Source organism: Sturnira hondurensis, unplaced genomic scaffold (genome assembly GCF_014824575.4).
Source record: "Sturnira hondurensis isolate 20B ecotype Veracruz unplaced genomic scaffold, ASM1482457v3 Scaffold0004786, whole genome shotgun sequence".
NCBI classification, from domain to species: Eukaryota; Metazoa; Chordata; class Mammalia; order Chiroptera; family Phyllostomidae; genus Sturnira; species Sturnira hondurensis.
The window spans coordinates 342,142-355,786 of NW_028077417.1; the positions used below are offsets into that span (position 1 = coordinate 342,142).

The 13,645-nt window shown below is 34.5% G+C and overlaps 1 protein-coding gene across 2 annotated transcripts in view; it reads left to right on the forward strand.

Annotated features, from left to right (window-relative positions):
• The window catches only part of STK26 (serine/threonine kinase 26), a 76,498-nt gene extending 63,263 nt beyond the window's left edge, over positions 1–13,235 (forward strand). For both annotated transcript variants that reach the window (XM_037046035.1, XM_037046034.1), the window contains exons 5-12: positions 3,015–3,123; positions 3,221–3,378; positions 4,215–4,400; positions 6,848–6,996; positions 8,647–8,740; positions 9,196–9,258; positions 9,548–9,684; positions 11,408–13,235. In XM_037046035.1, the coding sequence (XP_036901930.1) occupies positions 3,015–3,123; positions 3,221–3,378; positions 4,215–4,400; positions 6,848–6,996; positions 8,647–8,740; positions 9,196–9,258; positions 9,548–9,684; positions 11,408–11,432 (921 nt within the window). In that variant the 3' untranslated portion in view covers positions 11,433–13,235. The remainder of the gene's footprint in view (positions 1–3,014; positions 3,124–3,220; positions 3,379–4,214; positions 4,401–6,847; positions 6,997–8,646; positions 8,741–9,195; positions 9,259–9,547; positions 9,685–11,407) is intronic.
• Positions 13,236–13,645: the final 410 nt, after the last annotated feature.

Sequence of the window (13,645 nt, forward strand, 5' to 3'; positions counted from 1 at the left end):
CTAACTCATTTGGTCTCCCAAGGTGCTCACAAAGTCTCTTCCCTCTTTTGTCAGCCTGACAAAGCTGGTCCACTGATTTCATCAGGATCACTGATAGCAATGTTAAGCATTGGGCACTGGCCCAACCCTAATACAATCTGTATGCCCCAGAAGTAGTTTGTTTAGTTTGATGAAATCTCAAATGAAATGGTTGTGAGATTTTAATCTCATTATGCCATGCTGATCTCTGCCTAATGGAAAAAAGTGTGAATATAGCACAAATTCAATGAACTTAAATTTTTCTTAACCTATAGTGGCTAAAAATCAAGAGACCTGGGCTCCAGTCCTACTTCTTCCATTCACTAGCTACCTAGTATTGGGTAAGCTATTTGACCGCTTTGCCTTAATTTCCTCAAATGTTAAATGAAGAAATTAAGTTAGTAATCTCTCTACTTTTGTTTTCCAGCTCTAAATTTAATAATACTGTGATTTAATTATAAATCTCATTTAACTAGGCTTTGTAGGGAGAGCAAGTAATGAGAAAATATGTTTTTTCCTCCATGTGTAATCCTGTGCAAATGAATAGTACCATTTGAGAAATCTAATAAAAGATTGGGCTTTATAGGCATGGGCTACCAGGAATAAGAGAAAATAAGAGAAATGTTGAACAGAGTATTTATCACTTTAAGTATTTATCACTTATCACTTTAAGCTGGTACCTGACTAATGGAATATGACTATGACTATGACTTCCAATGTATGTCAACATTATATAGTGTATACCTCAAGATTTTCTCCATTCTTCAAAAAAAATTATTGTATATCAACAGTCTTTGAGCATACTAACATATTTTATTGAATTTATTATACCTCACTTCTCTTCAGTATGAATTGTACTGGCTTACATCAAAAGCACATATAAGAAGATTAATAAACTAAAACACGAGCAGCAAGAAAAAAGTTGGAAGCAATATGCTAATGATAATAGAAGGCATAATATAACATGTTGCATCAGGGACAGGCTGGAGTCAAAGTAGTAAACATTCCTTGAAAGAACAAATGTCCCTTTCTTGTATATCCTCAGTTGACCACAGAGGTAAATTACCCAAGGCCAACACACTGTCCTTCAGCCAGAGGTATTAACTATTAGAGACATGGCACAATCTTCAGTCATTGGAGAGAAGTTCAATTATGAACTCCAGGCATAATGGACCAAGATCTTGGCATTCTTTCTCTCAAGATTGCATTGGAAATAAAATGCTATTCCATCTACTATACTGTCCTTCTCTTTACAACTCCCTTTTTCTCCTTTTCTAATCATTATTAACATGACTAAGGAAACATTTTAACCACAAGGTTTGGGATAAGTTTCTGTCTGGTAATGAGTCATAAAAGCTCAACTGTACCACCACTCCATTCTCATTTCCCTGCCATGGAGTCTCCCATCCCCTCCTCCAGTGCTCAGTTCATTGTAATTTTACTTTTACTGAAGTTTAAACTCAACCTAAATATGCCAGATAAGCTAATGACTCTTTAGGATACCTTTTCTTGTTTTTTTGCTTAAATATATTTTTAAAATACTTTTTTAGGTAATACACTGGCTTATCCAGACCACTTTAAGAAGTCCTTCAGAGTGATTGCTTGTACCCTTTATATGTATCTTGCCAAATTTCTTAAGTAACAGAGAGTATGCCTCCTCTGGACCTGTCAACATTGTATGTTCAGTAATAAAGTTACTAATCTTGACTGGTATGATGTTTGCTTTCTAGTTATTTGGTAGTACCTCAGAATTTCATTGCCAGTAATGAATAAAATAATATACCATTTTTACTTTTTATAATGACTTTAATCACTACTGTTCAAATAAAAACATCTGGAGTGGAAGTTGATAGAGTTGAAAGTAAATAGATAATGTTACCTAGGAAAGGCATCTATTTAAACTATGAATATGCCTGGAGTATATTCTATATCCAGACCACAGTTAATATGAAATGGTGAGACCAAAGTATGGGTTCTATTTTAAGCTGTTAAATTTCAACATGAAAGTAGCCTTTATTCAGAATAAATATGGCATTCATGAAAGATGAAATACACAAGGTGCCAAAAGGCTATGAATCCCTCCCAGTGTGAGGCAGAGTAGGCAATGTTTGATTTTCACTACCTCTTTCCTCCTTCCAGCAAACAGAACTTTACCTCAGCTCTGACTTTAGTTTCCCACCCTTTCCTGTAAATGTTGCACAGTCTACTGTTTTTGCTTTATGAGGTAGCAGAATTTTAAAATAACCATTTATTTTAAAGGGAGATTTTCAGATATTCCATTACAAGTTCTTCTGAATCCTAATCATTGCTTCCCTTGTATTCCAGTTGGAACTATTGGCTTTGATACAGGGATGAAGGAAGAAAGGAAAATGTGTTACACTTATTTGAAAAGCCCTATCCTTCCATGATTTGATTTTTTTTTTTACAGTGAGAGTCTGAATAGTTTAATTATTATATTTCAGGCTAAATTTTAAATTTGAGTCCCAAAAAGTCTCTATGCATTTACAGTGTTATTAAAGTGTATAAATGCTAAGAACTGTGCTACAGGTGACCTCTATGATCAAATTGGGTTGCTGTGGAAATCTTATGGACTGTCTGAGCTAAAAATGAATTCAGTGTAAATATTTAATAACTCTTAAAATTTAAGTAGTCTTTTTTTCCTATCTGAAAAAAGAAAGGTAGTTTTGTCATTATATAAGTGTATCTTAAATTTTTGATGTAAATATGTAAGAGCCTCAAAATTTGAAGCTAGTGTATAGGTAATACTGCTTGTGTTATTTCAAGATTGAACTCAATCATTTAAAAACCATTCTAATCCTTTGACTTACCTTTTTTACTCTCTTCCCTCACCTTTTACATTTTTCTCATGTATTTAAATATTGTTTTAATAAACAGAACTGCTTCATACATCTAATTCCCTTATTTCAAAGGCAATATCAAGTTTGAACCTTATTGCTTTAAACTTTCATATATGCGTGTGTGTGTTTCCCTCTAAGCTGCGAGCTGGTCCATTTGATGAGTTCCAGATTGCTACCATGCTAAAAGAGATTTTGAAAGGTCTGGACTATCTGCATTCAGAAAAGAAAATCCACCGTGACATAAAAGGTATACAAAAATTTAATATTAACCTAAGCAAAATTGATGCATTCTGAGGAAGCTGAAGTGTTTTTTTTTTTAATTGGTTTTTCTTTTCCCCTCCCAGCTGCTAATGTCTTGCTCTCAGAACAAGGAGATGTTAAACTTGCTGACTTTGGAGTTGCTGGCCAGCTGACAGATACACAAATTAAAAGAAATACCTTTGTGGGGACACCATTTTGGATGGCTCCTGAAGTTATTCAACAGTCGGCTTATGACTCAAAAGTAAAGTGTTACCTGTATAAGCTGTTTTGTTTTTGATAATAACTTTTATATAACATAATGTCCTACTTAATAAACTGCCTTAATTTTTCTCCCTTCTAAAGTATTTCTAGAGTTATGGCAAATGTTGCTGCTAAATTATAAGTTCTCTTGTTGCTGATAGTGTTCAAACTCTTTTCTCTTCAATTTCCTTTCATCTCACTTGGAACAAAATTCAAAGTCTGTACTATCACATACATGACTCACTAGGATCTTGCCCTTGTCCACCTCTTTAGCTTTATCTCATATCACTCTCCTTTATATTCTATCTGCTTCAGCCACTGTGGTCTCATTGCAGTTTCAAAAACTTAGCAAATACACTCTGGTCTCAGAGTTTTTGCACTTAACCCTTTCCTCTGTCTGGAATAACTTTTTTCCTAGTGAGTTCTCTGCTTTAAGCATTACCTACTTAGGGTAGTCTTCCCTAGCCATCTGTGTAAATGTGCAGCCCCTTTAACTCCATCATTCATTATTTTCTTACCCTGAGTTAATTTCTTCACAGAGCTTAGCACCATCTGCCATTGTATTATTCACTTATCTGTCTCTTCTACTGAGACCAGGGATTTTTGTCTGGTTTATGTACCCACCACCTGAATCTTCAGGTGCTTAGAATATGGTACTTGGCACAAAGTAGGGAATTTGATACCTAAAAAATGAATTTTATTAACAGAAATTTATTAACATCATATTTCTTCATACACTTTAATATTGTTGTGATCATTAGATTCCACAGGCAATTTTGTGGCAGTATTTTGGAATGGAATTTCAAGGGTTTTTTTTTTTCTTTCTTTTAACCTTAGGCTGACATTTGGTCATTGGGAATTACTGCTATTGAACTAGCCAAGGGAGAGCCGCCTAACTCAGATATGCATCCAATGAGAGTTTTGTTTCTTATTCCAAAAAACAATCCTCCAACTCTTGTCGGAGAGTTTACTAAGTCCTTTAAGGAGTTTATTGATGCTTGCCTGAACAAAGATCCATCATTTGTGAGTATATGAGGCCACTGTTTCCTATTATTAGATCTATATGCAACAAATGTGTTTCTTTTTTCTATAGTGAGGAATATAGAGCATGTGAAAATTGTCTAAGATCCATCCAGGAATCTGGTTCTTCTTTCTATGTTGCTAATTCTGTTCAGTTCCTAACAAGATCATTAGTTTCTTTTTTCTCTCCCCTCTTAAGGTTTTTTTTTTCTTTTTTGCATGGTCAGTAGCTTCTTTATTACTCTAATGATCATTTCCTATTGGGGGGGAGAAATTTTCAAGATAAAATTTATTTAATAGGATGTCATTATTAAAATATATGTGTGACTATTCATAGTGATTTTTATTCAACTGTATTTTCACTTTTTATAAAAAGTTATGTTTTCCTGGTTGGTGTAGCTCAGTGGATTGAGCGCTGGGGTGCGAACCAGATTATCGTGGTTCGATTCCCAGTCAGGGCACATGCCTGGGTTGCAGGCCAGTTCCCAGCAGGGGACCCACGAGAAGCAACCATACGTTGATATTTCTCTCCCTCTCTCCTTCCCTTCCCCTCTAAAGATAAATAAATAAAACCTTTTTAAAAAGTTATGTTTTCACTTCATTATTTTTAAATTAATGTTTAGAAATTACAAAATAAAGTTGTATATATTTTCTGCAGTCTAGTGAGCTCCACTCATTTACCTAGCAAATTTAATTATAGCTGTTTTACTGTTTTAAAAATGATATCTGACTGGTAACTTCTAGAAACTATTGTAGAGCCCTGGCTGGTGGGGCTCAATGGATTGAGCCACAGGCCTGTGAACCAAAGGGCCATCAGTTTGATTCCCAGTCAGGGCATATTCCTGGATTGTGGGCCAGGTTCCCAGTGGCAGACACATGAGAGGCAACCACACATTGATGTTTCTCTCCCTCTCTTTCTCCTTCCCTTCTCCCCTCTAAAGATAAATAAATAAAATATTTAAAAAAAGATTTTATTTATTTATTTTTAGAGGGGAAGGGAAGGAGAGTCGGAGAAAAATATCAATGTATGGTTGCCTCTCGTGAGTCCCCCCTGCTGGAAACTGGCCTGCAACCCAGGCATGTGCCCTGACTGGGAATTGAACCGCAATCGTGTGGTTCGCAGGCCCGCACTCAATCCGCTGAGCTACACCAGCCAGGGCAATAAATAAAATCTTTAAAAAATGGAAACTATTGTAGAAATATTCAAGAACTGAAATAGAGAACAGGCTGACAGTGACCAGAGGGGAGGGGGGCATTTCAGGGGAAAAGGGGAAGGGTTTACAGGAACAAGTATAAAGGACACATGGACAAAAACTAAGGGGGGTGGAAATGGGAGGGAGGTGGGGAGCACTGGGGGGTGGGCTGGGATGGGAGTAAAAGACAGAAAACTGTACTTAAACAACAATTAAAATAAATATTTTTTAAATGTGGCATATGCACATAACAATATTATTTGGCCTTTAAAAATGTGGGAAGTCTTGACATATGTGACAACATGGATGAAGTATAATATTACAGAAATTAAGCCAATCACAGAAGAACAAGTACTACATAATTCCACTTATAGAAGGTATCTAAAACCAAATTAAAACTCAAATTTTGAGGGTCTTTCAAACATATATGAGGATGTTTATTTTAGTATTGTTTGTTATTAATGATATAGAAATTAAAAATAAAAATAGAAGAAGAAAAAGAACTGCCTAAGTTTGACATAACTATTTTTTATTTATTCTTGTTGAAGTACAGTTTTCTGTCTTATATTCCCAGTCCTGCACACCCCCTGCCCAGTGCTCCCCACCTCCCTCCCATTTCCGCCCCCTACCCTTAGTTATTGTCCATGTGTCCTTTATACTTGTTCATGTGAGTCCATCCCCTTTTCCCCTATGATTCTCTCCCTTCTCCCCTCTGGACCCTTTAACTTGATAATAATTATTCTGATATTAATAAAATACTAGGGAGCAATAACCACCACACCACCTGGTATTTATATTTAGATACAATATGAATTCATTAATCTGAGGCTCATACAAATATGTGCAGCTAATAAAGTTACAGTCTTGCTAGTTTTCATCCATTTTTTTCAATTCATACTAAATACAATAGCAGTACTTTAAAGCACTATATTAAAATGGTTTTGAATTTTTATTTTATCTTCCAAATTCTACCTTGTCTTTGTCTTATTTTGGGAAGCCCCTACCTGCCAGGTTGCTGGTAGATAGGCTATCTTTTGTCCAGTGAGCTTTAACAAATTGGTACCAAAGGAATGAGTTTAATTTGGTTGCCCTGAGCCACTTCAGAAGTAGAGTTAGCTATTGTGCTATGGTGTTTCAGTTGTCCTCTTGCCTACAGATGTACTTTTATGCTTCAACTTAATAACTGAAGTGATTTCTTACCCCCTTCATTCATAAAGAACCTAGAAACATTCACAACATGCTTTATTTTTTCCTTAGCGTCCTACAGCTAAAGAACTTCTGAAACACAAATTCATTGTAAAAAATTCAAAGAAGACTTCTTATCTGACTGAACTGATTGATCGATTTAAGAGATGGAAAGCAGAAGGGCACAGTGATGATGAATCTGATTCTGAGGGCTCTGATTCGTATGTACAGATTAATTTTTATTTAGATAGCTTGCTTTAATATTGTATATCTTTTAACTATGATCCAATATGCTTTCCCTAGCATAAAATATAAACCATATTCTAAAGCTTTACTTTAGAAACTGTGAAAGTCTTTTTAAAATCAGTCTGTGGAATACAATGAATTTGAAAACATGTTTCTCTTAGAAGTGAATTGCTCTAGTTTTACATGTTCTCTGTCTAACCCCTAGTGGATACTTGAGTATATTACAATATTTTGGAATAACATTTGATTAAAGGGGCTGGCTATATTAGTTTTCCCAGAGTGATAAGGGGCTGTGTCTTCTCATGCTTTGTCATCAACCTGTTAAATCCTTCTGGAGAACTGACCTTCAGGACTTTTCCACCTCTTGTCTGTGGACTAAACCATAATCAGACTGCTACATTTATATAGAATACATCTTCATTTAACATAATTGGTAGGTTCTTGAAAATTGCAACATGAAACAAAATGTCTCATAATGAAAATAATTTTACCATAGAGCAATCAATAGAAAAAAGAGTTAAATATGTCTGTTCACAAAAACATCACCAAACTTCTAAAGAAAGCATTGAAATAAATGTCAGCTATACATCCATCTAAGAAAGGTGAATAAAAACAAGTCAAACAATGGTTTTCCAGTACACTTATTCCAGTTCAGGGTCTGGGGTGGGCCGAGCCTCTCTGGGTAGCTCAGGGTACAAGGTAGGACCCACCCTGGACAGGACACCCTTCCATTACAGAGTCACCACACCCACACTCACTCAGACTGGGACAATGTAGACACATGAGTTCACCTCACATGTATGTCTTTGAGACGTGGAAAGAAACCAGAGTATCTGGAAAAAAACCATACATACATAAACGAGAATATTAAACTCCACAGAGATAATGGTCCCAGCTGGGAATCTTTTTTAACCCTCATCAGCATTATAATGAAACAACATTATTCAAGCACCTGATATATTTATTTATATAGATTTATATCCTCTAAAAATTGCACTGCTTTTTAACTGCATTCACACTAACATTTTGACTTCTGAGTCCATAACTTAATTTAGACTAGAAAAGTCTGTAGGCTACACCAGAATTTATTCCTCCACTGGCTTAATACTCTCAAAGACTCCTGTATTACAACAGTGTGTTGATTGCTGGGGGTGGGAGATATAAAGGAACTAAATGATAATGGAAAACAATACAATGAAGATTAAATTTAAAAAAAGAAATTGCCTAAATTTTGAAGGGTATAAAAAAAAGTAGCAGGATAGTTTTGTAGCGTATTCTAATGAATGTTAACCTTAGGTGCCCATGAGAGTTGCCCAAGGAGCCTTAAAAAAAAATAAGCCACAGTACAGGAGATCTTGATCCAGTCAGTGAAAGGGGTTAAGTAAAGGGCTTTATATATACAGTAAGAGGTCTCCATGTGTGCTTGTGATGCACACCTGGAGAACCATTGCTACTCTTTAGTAAAATGTAGTATCTACTGGAAACTGAGATCAAATGTTTTCTTATACTATGTTTTTTACTGTACTAGGATAGTCTCTCTTCAGAGTTCCACTGCATTGATTTGTCATTTTCACCAAGCTGAATTATTTAGGAACTTATTGAAATATCTTTGGCAATCATTTTAGGGAATCTACCAGCAGAGAAAATAATACGCATCCTGAATGGAATTTTACCACTGTGCGAAAGAAGCCTGATCCAAAGAAACTGCAGAATGGGGCAGTATGTACATGGATATAATAATTTCCTCTTGATAGACTTCCTTGAATGATGTAGTGAGGTTTTGATGGCCAAAATAGTTACAATACCCCTAAATGTCTGTCTACCTCACTGTGTACCCGTATGTTTCACAGTATGTTTCATTTGCTATTAGCTTTGAGGTAATTACGAAAAGATCATAGAAGTAATTTATGTGGCCACTGGTAAACCTTTAAATGCATTTTACCTGGAGGTACATATAAATCCAGTGGAATCATGGCTATCTGTTGTAATCCTATCAGTTAGAAGCCTTCTAGATAATGGATGGAAATTAGTGATGGAAAGAAAGCATAGAGATTTATCTTATATTGGGCATTGTGGAGGTGGGATTCATATTGATGCACATTTACTATAGAATAACAAAAACATGAGTGAATATTTTGCTTTCACATGTATTAATCTATATTATTTGTTCAAAGGAGAAAGACCTTGTGCAAACTCTGAGCTGTTTGTCTATGATAATCACACCTGCATTTGCTGAAGTAAGTACAGATTCATCATCGTTGGGTATATATCTTAAGAAGTATAGTAATTTTTAATCATTTATTTATTTATTAGAAGGGAAGGGAAGGAGAGAGGGAGAGAAATACCAATGTATGGTTGCTTCTCATGTATCCCCTGCTGGGAACTGGCTTGCAACCTAGGCATGTGCCCTGACGGGGAATCGAACCACAATCTTTTGGTTCACAGGCCCATGCTCAATCCACTGAGCTACACCAGCCAGGTAGAAGTATAGTAATTTTAAATGTTATAGCTATTGATCTTTCTCAGCTTAAACAGCAAGATGAAAACAATGCTACCAGGAATCGGGCAATTGAAGAACTTGAGAAAAGTATTGCTGTGGCTGAAGCCGCCTGTCCTGGCATCACGGATAAAATGGTGAAGAAATTAATTGAAAAGTTTCAAAAGTAAGCTTTAAATGTCATTTTATCAAGAATTATTTTGACATTTTCTTTTGGATGTTAATTTAGGATGCAATCTAATTACCCTGATTCAATCATCAAAGTCACTTCTTAATAGTTGTATGCTTAAAACCTGTTTTGTTCTATAATACACCATCTGTATATTACATGGTGTGTTCACCACCGCAATTCAATTCTCTTTCCATTACCATTTGTCCCCTCTTTACCCTCTTCTACCTGTCCCACCCCCTTTCCCTCTGGTAATTATCATACTCTTATCTGTGTCTATGACTTTCTTTTTTTGCTTAACCCTATATAATTTTATTAATCAATGTCACCCCAATAAATTGAATTAAAAGAAAAAATTAAAACTGTCTTGTTTGTTACACATCTTAAACACTACCTTTTGGGATTATTTTCTTCAGGCATTACAAAGTAATTATCCACTGAATGAAATGGCTTGGTTTTTTTTTTCACCTTTCTATGCTAGTTGGAGTATAGACAAAAGGTTATATATAGAGCATATTTTTATTGGGGCCCTTGTAAACACAATTTAATAATGCTTTCATTTTTGCCTCTACTCTCATCATACCATTTACATAGTTTCCACTGATAAAGTTCATAAATTTAATCCCCATTAAAAATGTTAAGGAAGTGATTTTAGGTAGAGGAACTCAATGAAGACTATGAATATTCCTTATAATTAACTTTAGTTTCTATACTGTGCCTTAAACTGTTGGTTAAAATTTTGTCCATATTTAATAAAGTTCTTACATTCCATTTTAAAATTCTCTTTTTTCAAAATTATTTTATTGTTGTTCAGATACAGTTGTCTGCATTTACACCCCCACCACCACTCCTTCCCCTGATTCCAGCGCCCCTTGGTTTTGTCTATGTGTCCTTTATAGTTGTTCCTGAAAACTCTTCCCATTATCTCTTCCCACCTCCCTTCTGGTTACTGTCAGATTGTTCTTAATTTCTTTTTTAAAATTTTATTTAATTATTTTTCAAGTACAGTTTTCTGTCTATTACTCCCATCCCATCCCTGCCCGTGCTCCCCCCTCCCTCCCACCCTCTCTTTTTAACAAGGCTTTTGTATGCATACACAGCTCCTTAGCTCAAGCAATTTAGAAAGCAGTGCTAATTTTAGCTTTAATCCCATTATATCACTTCTCAGTGCATCCTTATATTTCTTTTTTTAAAATATTTTATTTATTTATTTTTAGAGAGGGGAAGGGAAGGAGAAAGAGAGGGAGAGAAACATCAATGTGTGGTTGACTCTCATGTTCCCCCTACAGGGGACCTCCTGGTCCACTACCCAGGCATGTGCCCTGATTGGGAGTTGAACCAGAGACCATAATTGTGATGCCACTGGCATCAAGTAGGAACAAACTATACAACCTATAAAAGCCCATACTCTCAGAGATCTTTTTATCATATGTAGATAGGCTACTTGTACTCACAAATTAAAGCCCCTCTTAAAATTCCTTAGATTTTAAGGGAAAACTCCCCTCTATTTACGAGTATGTAAAACAAATTAAATGATAGTTGTAAAATCAGATGCAGAAAGGATTTTTAAACTTCTTTATATTTTAACATCAACATGATAGGATTCAATAGAAAGGACTTAGTTTGCTGAATCAGTTCTTTTATTGCAGATGTCATACAGATGAGAAATATAAGCATGCATAGTTATATATCAATTTAAGTTGTTTTCTTAATTTTACAGGTGTTCAGCAGATGAATCCCCCTAAGAAACTTCTTGTTATCGGCTTTTATTTCATACAGACCTGGAGAAACCACCAAAGTTACTTCAAGCTTAATAATGTTTAACTCATGAGCTCCATGTGCCTTTTGGATCTTTGTAACATTGGAGATATGGAAGAAGCTATTCAACTATTTTGTGATGGCGTTTATCATTTTATATTTTTAAAAAATATTTTGTAAGGAAAATTTTTAATACTGTAGTTTCATCTGTTTTTTGGTAAATGTTGAGATACAATTTTGCTTTTAGATATTATTATATATGTTACTAGGATGAATGCCTTTCATGTTTTGATCTTTAGTTAACTGTACACTGATGAAATATACAGGTTTTTCAGACTCACCCTGAATATTCAACTTTTGTAAATCATCAAGCTTCAAAAAGATTTTTTTTAACGCAAGCATATTCTACAAATGACTATTGGTGGGGAGATGAAAACAAGCCACACCTTCTTAAACAGAAGGTTTTAATAAATTCTTGGAAATGATACCTGGAAAGGTATTGACTCCTGTACAAAGTTGCTATGAAATTTCAGGTAGCTCAGTGATGATCACATTGAAGAGCCCTGTGTTTAAAGCATTTATAAGCAACATGTGGCAACCGACATACTTCTTGGTGTGCAGTATTTATCTTCTCTTGCAGAAGAGGCAATTAACCCTTATTTAACACGGTTGGGGATTTAATACAATACCAATTAGCCAAGGATGGAATTTTGGTAATACTGTAGGAATTAGTCAGGCTTTATTTTTAACATCTTCAATTTAAATAGCATATTATGTCCTTGGATTTAGGGAGCTTAAAAAGCTGATTATCATGTGATTAAATACCTGATCAACAGGTAGGAATATAATTTATACCAGCATATTTTTGGTTCACCAGCTGGCACTCAATCCACTGAGCCACACCAGCCAGGGTTATACCAGCATATTTTTATCATGGTAGTAAAATATCCTATAAACTATTTATACATTTTTATTCTTCACAATTACCCAGTACATAAGTATCATTTGTTCATTTTTGAAAGGGTATTTAAATAGGCATTTTCTAGTTCATATGAAAATAATCATAGTACAGGATGATTTCTGTCTGAACAAAGGTAAGTTAGACTGTACTGTTAATTTTCAGTTATATTTATGGTACTGTTATGTGGGTAATACCTTTTTTAAGCCAAGTATATATGTGTGTGTATATATACTGCCTAAGTTCTGAGCTGTAGTTGTAGAATTATTGATGCTAGTTAATTTTAATAGTTAATGTTTTGTTGTTTGGAATTGCACAATTTAGTTTTTACACAAAGGTTATTTAGTCATTTTAAAAAATCTGAAAATTGCTAAATATTAGAAGAAAGAGATTCTTTAAGAATACACTTTTTAGTCAAAATGGCCATTACCTCTTTTTTGTAATAGTAAAGACACTTGAATAAGTTGTTTTCATGTCAGTATGCCAAGAAAATTATTTTCATTGGTGCCTATACATTCACAATTATTTTTAACACATTGTATTTTGAAGTAATGGTTCAGTTAAAATTTTCACATTCTGTGTAACTGAAACTCAGTTACAGTTTATAATCTGTAGAGGTCAGAGAATAAATTTGCCACTCATGAATTAAATGAATATTTTTGTAAAAGTAAAAGCAATCAATTTGTAACTCTATTATTTGAAACTTTACAACACAACTGCATCATGAATAGAAATTGTATCGCCTATTCATTATAGTTATTAGTCCTATAAACTGTTTCTAAGGGAAGTGTTTCAGGGGTTAAAATAAATATTTAAATTTCATGGCCCTCAATGTTTGTTTTCTTGAGGAATGTATATTGTATTTTAATTGTTTCAAATTATTTCTCCTTTGCCCTTTAACTTGTTGGAACTTTAACACCAATATTTCCATTGAAGACTAAAACATATATATATTTTATTACATATTGATTATAGCTACAATGAATATATATCTTCATTTCTGCCTCCTGTCCTGACAAAATTATTGAAAGAGTCCTCTTTCTCTCAAAAATGTCCTAGGTTGGACAATAAATTATATGATCACCCCTGATTATGGTTTTTACTAGAAAATCTTAAAAACATTTGAATCCTATAGGTCTCTAAAGAAAACAAATTTTACAAAGACTTACAGAAATTGAAACAAGAAACAGCGTATAAGCCTAAATTAATTTGAGTTTTTCCTAGAGAAAAGTCCAGAGATAA